The following is an 18,611-nucleotide window of genomic DNA, read 5'->3' on the forward strand; positions in this document are numbered from 1 at the left end:
AATTAATTATGCCTTTCCTGGGTCCAAAAGACTGAAGAGTTTTACCTTTCATATGCTAAAATAAGAACTCAGAGATACAGCAATGTTAGTCTTTCATCGTTACACATTTTTCTAAATAGAAATCTGATATGCTTTGAGTATCTGCAATTACATGCTTTGTTACTCTTTGAATAGATCGAAGGAATTTGCAGTAAACACTCAACATGGTAAAAAGGAAAAGCAATAATCATGTTTATTATCTTGGATATTTAAAAAATGACACTAAATTACTGAAATGATTCTAATTTGCCTTTAAAGTATGCCTATTTTTGACGATCTCTTAGTTGCTAACATTTAAAGCATTAGAAATAGACCATACTATTTCAACAAACCTATCTGAGATTTGAAATAATATATTCATAATAGACCACAAATTTCCTTTTTCCTTGACTGGCCAATTCTAATACTCTTCCAATGCTCTTTTTTTTTCCTTTTATTTTTAGTGGACTTGTAATAATTGTACATATTTATGGGATATGGAGTGATATTTTGATATATGTATACAATGTATAATGATCAAATCAGGGAAATTAGCACATCCATCATCTTGAACAGTTATCATTTTTATGTGTTGTGAACATTCAAAATCCTCTCTTCTAGCTATTTGAAAACTAAATTCTTGTTAACTGTATTCACCTTACTATGCTACAGAACACAAGAACTTACTCCTGCCATCTAGCTTTATAACTTTATAACCATCTTTATAAGTTTATAGCCATTGACTAACCTCACTGTATCCTCCTTCATCCGCTACCTTTTCCAGCCTCTAATAATCGAAATTCTACTCTGCTTCCACGAGTTCAGTTTTTTTTGGCTCCTACTTATGAGTGAGAACATGAGGTAATTATCTTTCTGTACTTGACTTAATTTGCTTAACATAGTATCCTCCAGGTTCTTCCATATTGCCACTCCTGACAGGATTTCATTCTTTTAAAAGGCTAAGTAGTATTCCAGTGTGTACATATATCATATTTTTTCCCTCTATTCACCCACTGATGGGCACCTGTGTTGATTCCCTGTCTTGGCTACTGTGAATAGAACTGCAGTAAACATGGGGGTTCAGACATCTCTTCAATATAATGATTTTCTTTCCTTTCTTGCAATACTCCTTAAAGACTGAGGGAATGTGAAAACTCGTAATGAACTTTGCTGGTGATTGAACACATCTCTTTTCCAGAGGCGAGAACCTTCTCTGCTTTTGATGTATTTGTTATTATAGTTATGCCTGGCCACGAACCAGGACCCTTATAAATAAATCACTGTATTGTAAAGTTTGAAAATAAAATGAAGCTTGATCCTCTAGAATCAATGTGGTAGCACTCTCCTTCCCCATGAGGCCCCAGGGAAGACCCATGGCTATGTGGATTGTGAGCATTGTGCTCCAGACACGTGCCTCCATTTTTAGAGATCCTAGAGGGTTGAGGCTAGGGGAATCCATTTCCCCTCCTGTTACTAAGTCCACAATGCCTTGAAGATTTCCTTATATTTCTGCAAAGCATAGGTGTCCCAAAATTGCTGCCACTTTTCTCCTTCCTTTATAGGGCTTTATAGGGCTTCTGTGACAATAATTTTCTCTGTGTCTGGGAAACTGTGTTGCGTTGAAAACGACAATTATTTCCCCCAGAGAGCTTATATTCTGACTTAGTTTGACGAATGTTATCTTCCATGGTGTTAAATTCTGACTTACTTGTTATTTGCCTAACAGAAAGTGTTCAAAAGAAAATGAGGAGAATAAGAAACAAGTTTCAAAGAATTGCAGGAAACATGAGGAATTTCTGATTCAACTGCGTGACTGCTTGGATCCAGACGAGAGGAATGACAAGGCATCAGATGAAGATTTAATTTTAAAGGTATCTGTATGCAGATTACAAAGTCTATAAATGTAGTGGTGATTCTGACATGTGGCATGAAAGGAAGTGCTGTGGTTGAGTTTGAGTGGGGGTGGCAGGAGAATGGCACAGTAGCCCAAGTGTAGCATTAATTAACTGTGTGACTTGGGACAAGTCATATCACCTTCCTGAGCCTCAATTCCAAGATCTTTTCTAGCATTATTGGAATTAATTATTCTCCAAAAGAGATAATGGCTTTGTCTAAAATATATTTAGGTTGTCATATACAATTAATTACTCATTTTAACCATTTGCTTTAGGGAGATTTTTTCCTTTTAGTTACAGCCAGACATATACTCACACAAAACCAGCTGCATGTCATTTTTAGGATACTGATTGAGTGTGAGTTCTAAAGTACTGTAAAAATTTACATTAAAACCAAATAGTGGCTGGGCATGGTGGCTCACAACTGTAATCCCAGCACTTTGGGAGGCCCAGGCAGGCAGATCACCTGGGGTCAGGGGTTCGAGACCAGCCTGGCCAACATGGTGAAACCCCATCTCTACTAAAATACAAGAATTAGCAGGGCATGGTGGCGGGCACCTATAATCCCAGATAATTGGAAGGCTGAGGCAGGAGAATCACTTGAACCAGGAGGCGGAGGTTGCAGTGAGATCAAGCCACTGCACTCCAGCCTGGGCCACAGAGTAAGACTCTGTCTCAAAAAAACAAACAAAACAAAAAAAACCCAAATAGCAAAAATTCTACTTTAATAGTAGATTACCATTAAGCCAGAAATAAATAATATTAACTGAATAATTCACTTGGCCCATAGTGCTTCATTAGGATGCCTGAAAGTATCTGAGTGCTCATGGTTCTCTTTGGCTATTTACAAACCTTTCATATCCTTGCTTCCTGACAGATTTCCATACAGTCGTTTTTTTAATGTTTGTTTTTGTTTGTTTGTTTGTTTATCTGGTTTAAATTTAGAGACAAGATCTTGCTCTGTCACCCAGGCTGGAGTACAGTGGCATGATCCTAGTTTACTGTGGCCTTGACTTCCTGGGCTCAAGTGATCCTTTTGCCTTAGCTTCCTAAGTAATTGGGACTACAGGCGTGCACCACGTCTGGCTAATTATTTTATTTACTTAGAGACGAGGTCTTGCTATGTTGTCCAGGCTGGTCTTGAACTCCTGGCCTCAAACAATTACCCTACCTCTGCCTCCCAAAGTGCTGTGATTGGAGTCACCATGCCCAGCACCCATGCGTCTTTTTTTTTTTTTTTTTTTTTTTAAATGGAGTTGAGGTCTCACTGTATTGCCCAGGCTGGTCTCTAACTCCTGGGCTCAAGCGATTCTCCCACCTTGGCTTTCCAAAGTGCTGGGATTACAGGCGTGAGCCATCATGTCTGGCCTATCATGCAGCCTTTTTAAAATGCAGCCATTTTAAAAAGTCATCTCTCAGGTGTCTACTAGTGAGCTTCCCAAACGTCCTCTCTGAAAGCCGCAAGATGACTTCATTCGACTTTGGGAAGTATTCCACTTCACGGATGGGTTTTGATAGCTGGGACCATATGTCCACCCGATGCTTTCATGGGTGCTGGATGCTTCTCCTCCTGTTCCCTATGGCTAACCTGTGACCGGGAGCTCGGCTGTAAAAGTCCACTTGTCGTTTGAGAATTATCTTTCAAACCAAATGATGGGCAAAAGAAAAGGGAATTCAGAAGCTCCTTCTTCCGTGACACCCTTTTCTCTTTATCAGACACAATCTCCCGGTGCTAATCTGGGTGTTTCTACTACATTCATCATGCCCTTGTCTTTTCTGTATTTCTAAGGCTTTGACTTCTGGGGTCTTGCTGAGCTGGAAGAGCCTGTCCTTCCCAGCAGAGCTTTCACGTGTGAACTGACCAATCCGGAGCCCACTCCCCAGTCACCTCCTACAACTGGCTCTTACCTTCAGGCTACTGCCCCTTGCCCTAAGTCCCCCAAATAGCTCGGATCAGCCCCTACACCCCAAGAGCCACTGAAATCATTCAATAGCCAACCCTAAGTCTGCTTACTCTGTTTTGCTTATTCCTTCCTGTGGAGGCGACAGTAAAGTCTCTCGCCAGCTTTTCTCCCGTCTTCTGCCTCCCGACTGGCCCTGGTGCTTTCCCATGGCCCTGTGTGGTGTGGTGGGTTTCTTCCACTTGGGAAAAATGAGTAAGAAACCATCTTTTTGATGGCAATTTCCTCCTGGGATTTGTTGGCTTCAGCTTAGCTGAAGAGTAATGGAATCTATATTTCACGACAGAGGGTAGGAATCGGGAGCTTTGGCATCTCGGCCACGTGAGCACGTGCCTGTCTTAAAAAGAAAAAAACAAAAAAAATTGCCCAGATCAGGAAGTCTGCTGTCTTGACCGAGACTGCAGCGTCATTAGGTGTTCCTCCAAGAACAAAATGGCTCTGGTTTCAAAACTGTTCCTTCGCTTTCACACGCCCTCATAAACACGTGTGCCCACGCATTCCCAAGGAACCATGCATTCCTAATAATTTGACATTCATTCCTTCATTTCGCAAATATTTAGTGAGTGCTTACTATATGCTAGACACTGTTTTGAGTACTGGAGAGAGAGAAGTGAGTGAGACAAGACTATGCTCTCCTAGAGATTTCATTTTCAAGGGGTAACGATAGTGAAGAAATAACCAAATAAGTATGTAGGATTGCTCCACATGGTGAAAGGTGCAATACAGAAAAACAAATTAGGATGCAGGGATAGAGAGGGAAGCAAGTCACGGGTGTCGGAGACTGTCTGAGGAGCGCCCCCCTGAGGTCGGGAGTTTTGAGGGCTATTGAGGAACGATCATGCAAACGTGAGGAAGAGTGTTGGAGGGAGAGGGGACAGCGTGAGCTGGGAGTAGGGCTCCGTGTTTTCAGAGCATTGAGGCTCAGAGATACATCACTTCCACGGAGAGTCTCAACACAAATGCTGGCCCTGTCCTGAGGGGTCTCAAGTCACCCTACAGGCCTTCCCCTGGCCCTACAGAGTGAGTTTGTCTGTGTGGCTCCTTCCCTGAGGTCAAGGAGCCTGCTGGCTTTTATTTTCCCCTTGTAAATCTTATAAATGCTCCCAGTTAACCATTCCAGTGCACAACATAGTAAGCAAAAGCCCTGCTAATCTCAATTCCCTATAATAAACACTGAGCTGTTATTCAGAATTTTCCTATGCTTATATTAAATAGAAGAATATATATATATTTTAAAAAGCATGGCCCTGTCTTCTCTGTATTTCCTCCAGTGCCACGTGGTGTCTTGACTGCAGTAGGTCTGAGTGGACATGGGCTGAAGGCAGGGCCCTTGCTTCATCGCCTACTGTAGCCTCTGTAGAGCTTCGCCTTACCTGGTGTATTTAGCAGCCAGAGGTTTGCTGATGTGTGTTCCCTTGGGACGCTTTTGGCTTCATTATCCTTGCCTTGTGGCCACCTTTTGGATAATTTGAATTGGACTCCCAGGTCTAAAACAGAGTTTAAAGGCTGCCTTTGAAAATGTGACATTTCGAGTCCATGCAGGGATAGTGCTCTTACATTTTTCATATGATAATGCTGTCTATAGATTGTGAGTTGCTTAGAGAAAATGTATGAAATTGTTAATTTTTATAGGACAGCTGTAATTGCTTTCTCTTCAGCTTAGAGAGCTGTGCAAGGAAAATGAATTCGTGAAAGGACAAATTGTTATTCTTGAAGAGACTATAAATGTCCATGAGATGGAGGCAAAAGCTAGCAGAGAGACGATCATGAGACTGGCTTCAGAAGTCAACAGAGAGCAGAAAAAAGCTGCCTCCTGTACTGAAGAGAAAGACAAGCTGAACCAGGTATGATATGTGAAGTACACGTGTGCATCTGGGACCATGTTGAGGAAGTAGAAATGGAAGAGATGGATGTCAGATAAGTGCCCTAGAACTATTGATCACAATTTTTTTTTTATTGATCACAATTTTAAGAGCCTGCACTCAGCAGAAGGGTTGGGGACGACATGGGACAAGGTGACTTGAACAGGCCATTGGCTATATGTACATTTAAAAATTTTAATTGTAATTAATTAATTAATTAATTTTTGAGAAGGAGTCTCACTCTGTCATCCAGACTGGAGTGCAGTGGTGCTATCTTGACTCACTGCAACTTCCGCCTTCCGGGGTCAAGCAGTTCTCCTGCCTCAGTCTCCCACGTAGCTGGGACTACAGGCGCCCACCACCATGCCCAGCTAGTTTTTTGTGTGTTTGTTTGTTTTTTGAGACAGAATCTTGCTCTGTCGACCAGGCCAGAGTGCGGTGGTGCGATCGTGGCTCGCCAAAGCTCTGCTTCCCGGGTTCTCGCCATTCTCCCGCCTCAGTTTCCCTAGTAGCTGGGACTATAGGGACCCGCCACCATGCCTGGCTAATTTTGTTTTTTTGTATTTTTAGTAGAGACGGGGGTTTCACCGTGTTAGCCACGATGGTCTAGATCTCCTGACCTCATGTTCCGCCAGTCTCGGCCTCCCAAAGTGCTGGAATTACAGGCGTGAGCCACCGCGCCTAGCCTGATTTTTGTGTTTTTAATAGAGACAGGGTTTCACTGTGTTAGCCAGGCTGGTCTTGACTCCTGGCCTCAAGCGATCCATCTGCTTCGGCCTCCCAAAGTGCTGGAATTACAGGCGTAAGCCACCGTGCCTGGCCACACTTTTTTAATAAATGGGAAAAAGAAATACAAAACACTTAAAAGTAAAGAATTTGTAGAGAAGATGTCTTACTTTAGTTAAATTATAGGATCTTAAAAAGTTTAAATTTAATATATTTGAACAAATAGGTAATATATTTACAAGAAACAAAATTCTAAATGTACAAGAGTATATGGTGAAACATGTTCCCCATACCCCTCTCCCCAGCCATCTGGTTCTCTTCAGAGGCAACCTCTCTGTTAACAATTTCTTTCTTTTAAAACACTTTTTTTGTAGAGACAGGGTCTGGCTATGTTGCCCAGGCTGGTCCTAAACTCCTGGCCTCAAGTGATCCTCCCACTTGGGCCTTCCAAAGTGCTGGGATTACAGGCATGAGCCACTGTGCTCTGCCCCAGTGATTTCTTATATACTCTTCTGGAAATATTTTACACACATACACATGTTCTTTTAATTTCTTTTTAACACAAATGTTGACACACTCTGCACACTATATTTTTCTCTTTTTATTTATATTTTAACACCAATGACAATATCCTATACATTATTATCAATACAGGTATTATGAGTAATCTTTTATCATTCTTCATGTGAGAGGATATATCAGTAAGACAAAATCCAAGAAGTAGACTCGCTGGGCCAAAGGACATGGACCTTGTAATTCTGACAGATATTGCCAAAGGGAAGTGACTGAATTATAAACTTTTATTTACACAATGAATTGGCTGATCTTTTCAAATGATTTGCAACCTATCTGAGCATGGGACTTAATGCCATATATATTTTTTAACACTATATAATCCCTTAATTATAATTTTGTGATAAAGAAATTTATCATGGGATTAACAATAATGATTCATTTCCAAAAGTTAAAAAAGAGCTTGTACAATCAATTAATAAAAGTACATAGGAAAAAAGTGAATGGCAATGGCCTAGCAGATGGAATTTAAGATCAGCTAAGGACTGGTGCTGATAAAGGGAGCCTCCCTGGGGGTGAAGGGCTAGTGGTGGCCCACAGGCTGAGGAGGGGCCTGTGGAATTGGTGGGTGCAGGAGAAGGAGTTGCCTTTTCGGGAATTTCTTTTGGGCCTTCTCTGTCTAGTGACAGCCACACCGAGGTGAGATGGGAAGTTGGAAAGCACAGTCATGACAATAATTTCTATTTTCAATTAATTTCCTGCATCAAAAAGCCCTTTGCACCACTGGCTTTATTCTCCTGACACATTAACTCTGTGGAAAGGGCAATGTTTATTATTGTCAATGCCCTCATCGTCAGCTTGGACTGCCATAACACAGTACCATAGACTGGGTGGCTTAAACAACATAAATGTATTTCTCCAATTCTGGAGGCTGGGAAATCCAAGATCAGGGTGCCAGCATGGTCAGGTTCTGGTGAGGGCCCTCATCCTGCATGTAGATGGCTGCCTTCTCCCTGTGTCCTCACATGTCACACAGAGAGCAAGCAAGCTAAGTGCTATGATGTCTCTCCTTCTAAGGGCACTAATCCCATGATGAGGTTCCCACCCTCAAAACTTCATCTGAACCTAATCACCTGCCAAAAGCCCCACCCACAAATACCATCACATCGGGGATTAGGACTTCAAAATACGAATTTTGGGGAAGACACAAATCAGTCCATAGTATTAGCTTGGTGCAAAAGTAACTGTGGTTTTTGCAATGACTTTTAATGGCATCAACCTAATAACTTTCCATTATTTTTCACCAACATTTTCTTTTAAAAAATTTTGAATATATAGAAAGGGTTAAGGAATATGACAATGATCACCCACCCACCTCCGCCCAGATGCAACAATGGTTAGCATTTTGTTTTATTTGCTTTATTATTTTACATAAACAATATATATGTTATTGTTTGTTTATTGTTACATAAACATAGATATATTTGCAGAACCACTTGAAAATAAGTTGCAGACATCATATGTATTGCCTCTAACTATGTCAGCATATTTATCCTAAGAATAAGGACATTGCCCTTTGTAACCACAATACCACTGCTGCATCTGAAAGTTAACTGTAATGCCGGATACCATCTGTGGTGGTTTTCAAGCATGCACATTTTTTTTATATGTTTCCTCTTGAGCATGGTCTGGACTTACTGATTCCCTTCTAGAGAATAGAATATGTCAGAAATGATGGATATCACTTTTGATATTAGGTTATAAAAAGGCTGTGGCTTCTGTCCTAGATATACTCTGTTGATCTCTCTGGAATCACTTGCTCTTGAGGGAAGCCAGGGGCCGTGTTGTGAGGTAGATCTAGAGAGAAGGAAGTCAGCTACCATGTGGTGAAGACACTCAGCCACCTCTCGGGAGGCCCACGTGGCAGGGACCTGAGGCCTGTCAGCTACCCTGTGAGTGAGCCCAGCAGGGAATCCTCCTCTGGGCAATCCTGGGGAGGACTGCAGCCCTGCTCAACAGCTTGGCCCTAACCTTAGGAGAGCCCCTGAGCCAGAATTACCACCAGCAAAGTCGTGCCGAGATTCCTGACCCATAGAAACTGTGAGATAATCAGTGGTTGTTGTTTTAAGCCACCAAGTTTGGCTTAGCTAAGAATCATCTAGTATCACTCCACATTCAAATTTCACCACTTGCTACAAGAATGTCTTTTCCAGCAGTTTTCTTCCCCAAATTGGGATCCCACCTAGGTTAATTCACTGCATTTGTTGATTAGTTTCAGTTTTTTTTGTTGTTGTTGTTCTTACTGTTTTCAAACAGCATTGACATTTTGGAGAGTCCAGAGCAGTGGCCTAATTATTTCTTCACTGTGTGGTTTAACTTGTTTCCTGTAAATTTAAAAGTTGGATCTAGAGGCTGGATTGGACTCAGGTTAAGGCTTTTGGCAAGAATATTACATATTATTTTTCATGTTGCATTCTATTAGAAGGCAAATAATGTTAGAGTGTTCCACTGCTGGTGACACTAAGTTTGACTACCAATCTCTTTGGTGTAAGTGTACATTTTTTCTCTTCTGCAGTGAAGTTTCTGTATGGTGGTAATCATCAGGTTATTCCTGTTCCCTATGACTTTAACTAGTGATGTTAGCATTTACCGCTTCTTGTCCGGATTAACTATTACATCATGGGTGGCAAAGTGGTGATATTCTAATTTCATCATTCCTCCCATCTATTAGGCGGTATTCTTCTCAAAAGGAAAGCTTTCTTTATTTTCTTTCCTTTTGTTTTCAATTCTATGGACACATGGATTTTTATTTATTCACTGTGTTATAATCAATTATTCTCTTTCAGTGCTCCAAATTCTCCAAATTTGTCCAGCAGAAGCTCCTTCAGGATGTCCCCTGTGACTTTGTAGAATGAGTCCTTTAGTCTCTCAAGTCTTCCTTGAACTCTAGCTGAAGAAGTCATCACAGGCTCTCTTGCAATATTCAGGCCACTGAACTAAAACCAGCCAATTCTTTCTTTTTTTGAGACAGGGTCTCGTTCTGTCTCTCAGGCTGGAGTCCAGTGGCACAACCTCAGCTCTCTGCAACCTCCGCCTCCCTGGTTCAAGTGATTCTCCTGCCTCAGCCTCCCCAGTAGCTGGGATTATAGGCATGTGCCACTATGCTTGGCTAATTTTTTGTATTTTTAGTAGAGAGAGGTTTCACCATGTTGGCCAGGCTGGTCTCGAACTCCTGACTTCTAGTGATCCATCCACCTTGGCCTCCCAAAGTGCTGGGATTACAGGCATGAGCCACTGCACCCGGCCTACCAGCTAATTCTTTAAAGAGCTTTGGTTCCTAATACGAGGAAATGGTGCTTAGAAAGCAAAATCAATGATTTAGAAATGTTCATTTATTGAATACTTACCATTAGCACAGTCATTGTGCTAAGTGATCAGAGAGGTTATTCACTTTGCTCAACTTCACACAGCTATTAAATGGCAAAGCTAGGATTTGAACCCAGATCATTACATTATTGTACCTTCAGCAATAATCTTCTTTCCATATATATTCACAGCTACATCCTACATACAAGTCTGATGCCAGAAACTATTTATTAGTCAGTGGAACAATGACAATAAATAGCCACGAAAATGTCCTCAATGAGTAACTTTTAATTCAATTATAGCTAGTAGTTATTAAATTATCAAGATTTGGATATTAGGGGGGAGAGGACGGGTTAAAAAAGACTTGACTATTAGGAAGAATTTAATATTCATTTATAAAAATGCATCTCTAGAGATCAGTAGTAGGAAATGAGTAAGAAAATGTGTCATAATAGCACATTCAAAAACCAGAACTTATTCCTCTTTTTATATAAGTGTCTTCACTTGTAAATGACTGATGCAATGTTGTTCAGACTTTGGAAACACATTCACTTTGGGATGAAGTTGCTGCCAAAATCGTAAAAATTGAAAAAAAAGTTATATGGGCAATAAAAAAAACTTGAGGTCTTTAATAAAGTACTTTATTCATAGGATTGTGACTCCCAGAGATTTACTACTCAAAAATACCATCAAGTGGTTTTACTGACACATTAACAGCCTCAGGAAGAGTCTTCATAATGCTTTCTAAAGCTCTGTTTTTGAGGTAGGAAACTTACTTTATTAGTGAAGTCCAGAAGCACTGCAGAAGTAGAAGTAGCCACAGGGCTAGGGTGTGGTTTCTACAGAACTCAGCTTTTCTGATTTGCTTGAAGACTCTACTTCAGTTCCTTCAAGAAAATTTCACAAATAAAAGTCCAAGTGATTTGTCATATATATGATAAATATATTACCTGAAAAGATTTTGGTAGTTTCATATTGAAGTATGTCTTAAAAACTACCAAAGGCTGGTACTTTTCCCATTGGTTTTCTTGAAATAACCTACTGTTGAGGAAAGCAGTCATTTTGCCTGGGCAAGCCACACACCCATTTCCTATGAATTATAGAAGTTAAAATCAGTGAGATCGGAAACTAAACTTCCATGTTGCATTTAATTCTGCTAGCAAGAATTAAAGCTAGGAAATAAAGTGGTATTAGAGTCAGGCAGGCCTGGGTTTGCAATGATGTCAGTTCTGCCTTTTTTGTTAGCTTACAGTGGAATATGTAAGAGAGACACTGCACAGGCCGGGTGCAGTGGCTCACGCTTATAATCCCAGCACTTTGGGAGGCCAAGGTGAGCGGATAACTTGAGGTCAGGCGTTTGAGACCAGCCTGACCAACACAGCAAAACCCAATCTCTACTAAAAATACAAAAATTAGCCAAGCGTGTGGCGGGCGCCTGTAATCCCAGCTACTCGGGAGGCTGAGGCAGAAGAATTGCTTGAACCTGGGAGGCAGAGGTTGCAGTGAGCTGAGATGGCACCACTGCACTCCAGCTTGGGCGACAAAGCTAGACTCTGTCTCAGAGAGAGAGAGACAGAGAGAGAGAGAGACAGAGAGAGAGAGACTGCACAGAGTGGTTAAGAAGCTAGGCTCTTTAATTAGGCTGCTTAGCTTTTCATCCTGGCTCCAGAATCATTTGGCTATGTGATTGCAGCATGTAGCTTGATCTCTTTGGAAATGTTTTTTTTTTTTTTTTGTGAGACAGAGTCTTGCTGTATTGCCCAGGCTAGAGTGCAGTGGCGTGACCTCGGCTCACTGCAACCTCTGCCTCCTGTGTTCAAACGATTCTCCTGCCTCAGCCTCCCAAGTAGCTGGGACTACAGGCACATACCACCACACCCAGCTAATTTTTGTATTTTTAGTAGAGATGGGGTTTCACTGTGTTGGCCAGACTTGTCTCGAACTCCTGACCTCATGATCTGCCTGCCTCGGCCTCCCAAAGTGCTGGGATTACAGGTGTGAGCCACCATGCCCAGCCTGGACCTCAGTTTTTAAAATCTATAAAATGGGAAAATAAGGCTCTCTTACTATTACGTTAGAATTAAATGATAAAATATACGTAAAATACTTAGGATGTGTCTGGCACGCAATTGGCGTTCAGTGTTTTAATTTCCCTTTCCTAGTTCTTTACTTTTACCTAGGGATAAAATAAAAATGAGATTAATTTAAAGTATAGTCATATGGAAATAGTTCCTGAAAGTAAGAAATGACTAGATGAGATAGGTTACTAAAGAAATTACAGACCTCTTTACAATTCTAGAATCATAAAGTTGGAAGTGACCTTCGGGCCATTTAGAATCTAGATCGTCTAACTCTCTATGTGAAATAAGAATCATGTTTTAAAACAATTTCCCTGACTAGCTAATGTCCGGGCTTTCCTTTAACTCTTCTAGAAACAGGGAACTCACTACTGTATAAGGAGGGCCGTCTCATCTTTGTGAAGTTCTAATTGTTTGACAGTTCCATATTGTAGCAAGTCAGGATTAGAGCCTCTATAATTCAGTTCCTTATCCTGGTACTAACTTGTGAAACTTCGCTGAATAAATGAAAATCCCTTTTCCTATGGTCACACTTCGAGTGGTTAAGGACATTTATTATGGATTTCTAAGTCTCTTCTTCTGGCTAAACAGCCTTAGATCTTTCAAACTTTTCTTATTTGAACCCTCCTTCTTATTGTCTGTGAGGTTGGGGGAGTTCTAGTCTCTGGATGAGGAATTAAAATGAAAATAATAAACACCAAATAATATCTGCTCATATTATAAAAAATTAAAACTGGGCTGGGGATGGTGGCATATACTTGTAATCTCAACACTTTGGGAGGCTGAGGCTGGAGGATCACTTGAGGCCAGGAGTTCCTGGGCAACATAGTGAGATCCCTATCTCTATAATAAAATGAGAAGCTGTTTATAAGACTCCTACAAAATGATTTGTTTTAACTGTTTCTCTTTTTTAGTTCTTTTGAAAATTACCATTAAGACTTTAAAGTGGCCAGCCGTGGTGGCTCATGCCTGTAATCCCAGCATTTTGGGAGGCTCATGCCTGTAATCCCAGGCAGATCACTTGAGGCCAGAAGTTCAAGACCAGCCTGGTCAACATGGTGAAACCCTGTCTCTACCAAAAGCGCAAAAATTAGCTGGGCATGGTAGTGCATGCCTGTAATCCCAGCTATTGGGAGGCTGAGGCACAAGAGTCACTTGAACCTGGGAGGTGGAGGTTGCAGTGAGCCGAGATTGAGCCACTGCACTCCAACCTGGGTGACAGAGCGAGACCCTGTCTCAAAACAAAAGACAAACAAACAAAACTAAAACTTTAAAGTAATACAATTTTATTCCTGTTTCATCAATTTGAGGCAGTATTTGGCAAAGACTTTCTGCTATAATATATGAAGATTTCATGCCTCCTAATTTTTTATTATTGCTACATGATACTTGAATGTATTTAATAGGTACATGTACTATTTTGTCACACGCATAGAATGTATGAGGATCAAGTCAAGGTATTTAAGGTCTTCATCACCTTAAGTTTTTATAATTTCTATGTGTTGGGAACATTTCAAGTCCTCTCTTCTAGCTATTTCAAAATATGTAATACATTGTTATCTATAGTCACCCTACTCTGCTGACGAACGTTAAAGCTTATTTCTTCTATCTAATTGTATGCTCATATCCATTAACCAACCTCTCTTCATCCCTCCTCCCACCCACTCACCCTTCCCAGCCTCTGGAATCTATTTTTCTACTCTAATTCTATGAGTCAACTCTTTTATTTCCTGCATATGAGTGAGAACATGTGATATTTGTCTTTCTGGGCCTGGCTTATTTCACTCAACATAATGACTTCTCATTCCATCCATGTTTCTGCAAATGACATGATTTCATTTTTTAATGGCTTAGTAGTAGTCCATTGTGTATGTATACCAAATTAAAAAAATCTATTCAGGCTGGGTGCGGTGGCTCACACCTGTAATCCCAGCACTTTGGGAGGCCGAGGAGGGCATATCATGAGGTCAGGAGATCGAGACCATCCTGGCTAACATGGTGAAACACCGTCTCTACTAAAAAATACAAAAAATTAGCCGGGTGTGGTGGCAGGCACCTGTAGTTCCAGCTACTCAGGAGGCTGAGACAGGAGAATGGCGTGAACCCAGGAGGCAGAGCTTGCAGTGAGCTGGGATTGCACCACTGCACTCCAGCCTGGGTGACAGAGCAAGATTCCGTCTCAAAAAAAAAAAAAAAAAAAAAAAAATCTGTTCATCCGTTGGTGGACACTTGGGTTGATTCCATATATTTGTGATTGTGACTAGTGCTGCAGTAAACATGAGTGTGCAGGAATCTCTTTGTTATGCTCACGTTCTTTCCTTTGGATACTCAGTAGTGGGATTGCTGGATGTGTGGTATTTACATTTTTAGTTTTTTTGAGAAATCTCCATACTGTGTTCCATAGTGGCCATAATAATTTACATTCCCACCAACAGTGTTACAAAAGTTACCTCTTCTCTGTATCCTTGACAGCATCTGTTATTTTTGTTTATTTGTTTTTGTCTTTTTAATAATAGCCATTCTAACTGGGGTTAGATGATATCTCATTGTGGTTTTCAGTTGCATTTCCCTGATGATTAGTGATGTTGAGCATTTTAAAAACACACCTTTTGGGCCAAATCTCAGCACTTTGGGAGGCCAAGGTGGGTGGATCACCTGAGGTCAGGAGTTTGAGACCAGCCTGGCCAACATGGCCAAACTCCATCTCTGCTAAAAATACAAAAAATCAGCTGGGTGTGGTGATGTACACTTGTAATCCCAGCTACCTGGGAGCTGCGGCAGGAGAATCGCTTGAGCTTGGGAGGTGTAGGTTGCACTGAGCCGAGATTGCACCACTGCACTCCAGCCTGGTGACAGAGTGAGACTCCATCTTAAATGAATAAATAAATAAACCTTTGGCCATTTGTATGTCTTTCGTGAAATGTCTATTCATGTCCTTGCCCACTTTTTATTGAGATTAGTTTTTTTTTTTTTTACCGTTGAGTTACTTGAGTTCCTGTGTATTCTGGATATTAGTCCCTTGTTGGATAAATAGCTTGCAAATATTTTTTCCCATTCAGCAGGCTATTTCTTCACTCTGTTGATTGCTCCTTGTGCCGTGTAGAGGCTTTTTAGTTTAATATAGTCTCTTTTGCCTACTTTTTTTTTTGTTGCCTGTGCTTTTGAGATCTTAGCCATAAAATATTTGCCTAGCCAATGTCTTGAAATGTTTCCTCTGTATTTTATTCTAGTAGTTTTATAGTTTTAGGTCTTATGTTTAGGTCACTAATCCATCTTGAGTTGATTTTTGTGTATGATGAGAAAGATAGTGACCTAGTTTCATTCTTCTGCATATGGATGTCTAGTTTTCCCAACACCATTTATTGAAGAGGCTGTCTTTTACCCGAGTGGATATGCTTGGCACATTGTTAAAAATCAGTTGGCTATAATTATGTGGATTTGTTTTTTCGTTCTTTATTCTGTTCCATTTAGTCTATTTGTCTATTTCATACCAATACCCTGCTGTTTTGTTTATTATAGCCTTGAAATATATTTTGAAGTCAGTTAGTGTGATGCCTCCAGCTTTGCTCTTTTTGTTCAAGATTGCTTTGGCTACTTAAGGTCTTTTGTGGATCAATAGAAATTTTATGATTTTTTTCTATTTCTATGAAAAATAATATTAATGTTTTCATAGGGATTATAGTTAATCTGTAGATTACTTTGGGTAATATGGTCATATAACAACATTAATTTATCTTTTCTTTCTTTCTTTTTGTTTTGAGACAGAATCTTGCTCTGACTCCCAGGCTAGAGTGCAGTGGTGTGATCTTGGCTCACTGCAACTTCCACCTCCCAGGTTCAAGCGATTCTCGCGCCCAGCTTCCTGAGTAGCTGGGACTACAGGCGCATGCCACCATGCCTGGCTAATTTTTGTATTTTTAGTAGAGACAGGGTTTTGCCATGTTGGCCAGGCTGGTCTTGAACTCCTGGCCTCAAGTGATCCACCTGCACTGACCTCCCAAAGTGCTGGGATTATAGGCATAAGCCACTATGTGCAGCCAACAACATTAATTATTCTGATCCATGAGCATGAGATGTCTTTTCATTTGTTTGTGTCCTCTTTAATTTCTTTCATCAGGGTTTTGTAGTTTTCCTTGTAGAAGTCTTTCACTTCCTTGGTTAAATTTATAAATTATTTTATGTTTTTGTAGCTATTGTAAATGGGATTACCTTCTTGATTTCTTTTTCAGGTAGTTCATTGTTAGTGTATAGAAACACTACTGATTTTTGGATGTTTATTTTGTATTCTGCTACTTTACTGAATTTACTTATAAGTTTTTAAGAGGTTTTTTTGGAGTCTTTTGGTTTTCCTAAATATAAGATCATGTTGTTTGCAAAGAGGGACAACTTAACTTTCTCTTTTCCAATTTGGATGTCATTTATTTCTTTCTCTTGTCTGATTTCTCTGGCTAGGATTTTCAGACACATAGAGATGTTCATAGTCATCTCTGAGGATCTTTTGTGTTTCTGTGGTATCAGTTGTAATGTCACTTTTGTCATTTCTGATTGTGCTTCTCTGGTTCTTCTTTTTTTCTTGATTAACTTGACTAGTGGTCTGTCAATTTGGCTTATCCTTTCAAAAAAGAAACTTTTCATTTTGTTCATCCTTTTATATTTTTTTGGTTCTGAATTTTATTTAGTTCTGTTCTGATCTTAGTTATTTCTTCTATTAGCTTTGGGTTGAATTTGTTCTTGTTTTTGTAGTTCCATTAGGTGTGATGTTAGGTTGTTAATTTGAGATCTTTCTGTGTTTTTGATGTATGCATTTAGCACTATAAACTTTCCTCTTAACACTACTTTTGCTGTATCCCAGAGGTTTTGATATGTTGTATCTTTATTTTAATTTGATTCAATGAATTTTTAAATCGTGCTTTAATCTCGTCGTTTACTCAAAAGTCGTTAAGAAGCAGGTTGTTTAGTTTCCATGTACTTGTGTGGTTTTGGGAGGTTTTCGTGGTGTTGATTTCTAATTTTATTTCACTGTGGTCAGAGAAGATACTTGATATGATTTAGTTTATTTTTAAATGTATTGAGACTTGCTTTATGACTGAGGCATGTGTTCAATGTTATAGAACGTTCTGTTTGCAGATGAGAAAAAATGTACATTCTGTGGTTGTGGGGTGCAGTATTCTGTAGATGTCTGTGAGGTCCATTTTGTTGAAGGTCCAGTTTAAGTCCAGAGCTTCTTTGTGAGTTTTCTGACTTAATGATCTGCCTATTGCTGTCAATGTGCTGTTGAAGTTTCCATGATTATTGTATGGCTGTCTCTTTTCTTAGATCTATTAATTGTAGTATTTTATAAATCTGGGTGCTCTGATACTGTGTGTATATATATTTAGGATAGTTAAATCTTGTTGAATTGAGCCCTTTATCATCATGTAGTTCTTTTCTTTTTCTTCTTACTGTTGTAGGTTTAAATTTTGTTTTATCTGATACAAGAATGGCAACTTTTGCTCTTTTCTGTTTTCCATTTGTGTGATAGATATTTCTCCATCCTTTTACTTTAAGCCTGTGTCTGTTATTACATGCAAGATGGGTCTCTAGAGGAAAGAGAACATAGAGTCTTGTTTTTTAATCCAATTTACCACTCTACATCTTTTAAGTGGAGCATTTAGGCCATTTATGGTCAAAATTACTGTTGATATGTGAGTTTTTGTTTCTGTCATAGTGTTGTAAACTAGTTGCTTTGTAGTCCTTTTTTAAAGTAAAAAAAATTTAATTTTTATTTATTAAAATTAAAAAAAATTCTGTGGGTGCATAGTGGGTGTGTGTATTTATGGTGTACATGAGATATTTTGATACAGACATGCAATATGTAATAATCATATCATGAAGAATAGTGATATCCATCCCCTCAAGTATTTTTTCTTTGTGTTACAAACAATCCAATTATATTCTTTTAGTTATTTTAAAATGTACAGTTAAATTATGATTGACTATAGTGCTTTGTAGTCTTTTTAAAATTTTATAATTAGATTCAGGGGGTACATGTGCAGATTTGTTTCATGGGTATATTGTGACCCTGGGGTTGGGGTACGAATGAATCCATCATCTAGGTACTCAGCAAAGACCCAACAGGCAGTTTTTCAGCCCTTGTCACCCTCCCTCTCTCCCCTCCCCATGAGGGAACTGCCTTTTTTTTTTTCTTTTTTT

At 39.8% G+C, this 18,611-nt stretch overlaps 1 protein-coding gene across 1 annotated transcript in view; it reads left to right on the forward strand.

The window, feature by feature from the left end:
• CCDC170 (coiled-coil domain containing 170) overlaps positions 1-18,611 on the forward strand; it is a 99,614-nt gene that overhangs the window by 6,620 nt on the left and 74,383 nt on the right. Inside the window, exons 3-4 of the mRNA XM_011988731.1 lie at positions 1,745-1,889; positions 5,533-5,718. Coding sequence (XP_011844121.1) covers positions 1,745-1,889; positions 5,533-5,718 — 331 coding nt within the window. The remainder of the gene's footprint in view (positions 1-1,744; positions 1,890-5,532; positions 5,719-18,611) is intronic.

The sequence above is a fragment of the Mandrillus leucophaeus genome, unplaced genomic scaffold (genome assembly GCF_000951045.1).
Source record: "Mandrillus leucophaeus isolate KB7577 unplaced genomic scaffold, Mleu.le_1.0 Scaffold337, whole genome shotgun sequence".
Classification (NCBI taxonomy): domain Eukaryota; kingdom Metazoa; phylum Chordata; class Mammalia; order Primates; family Cercopithecidae; genus Mandrillus; species Mandrillus leucophaeus.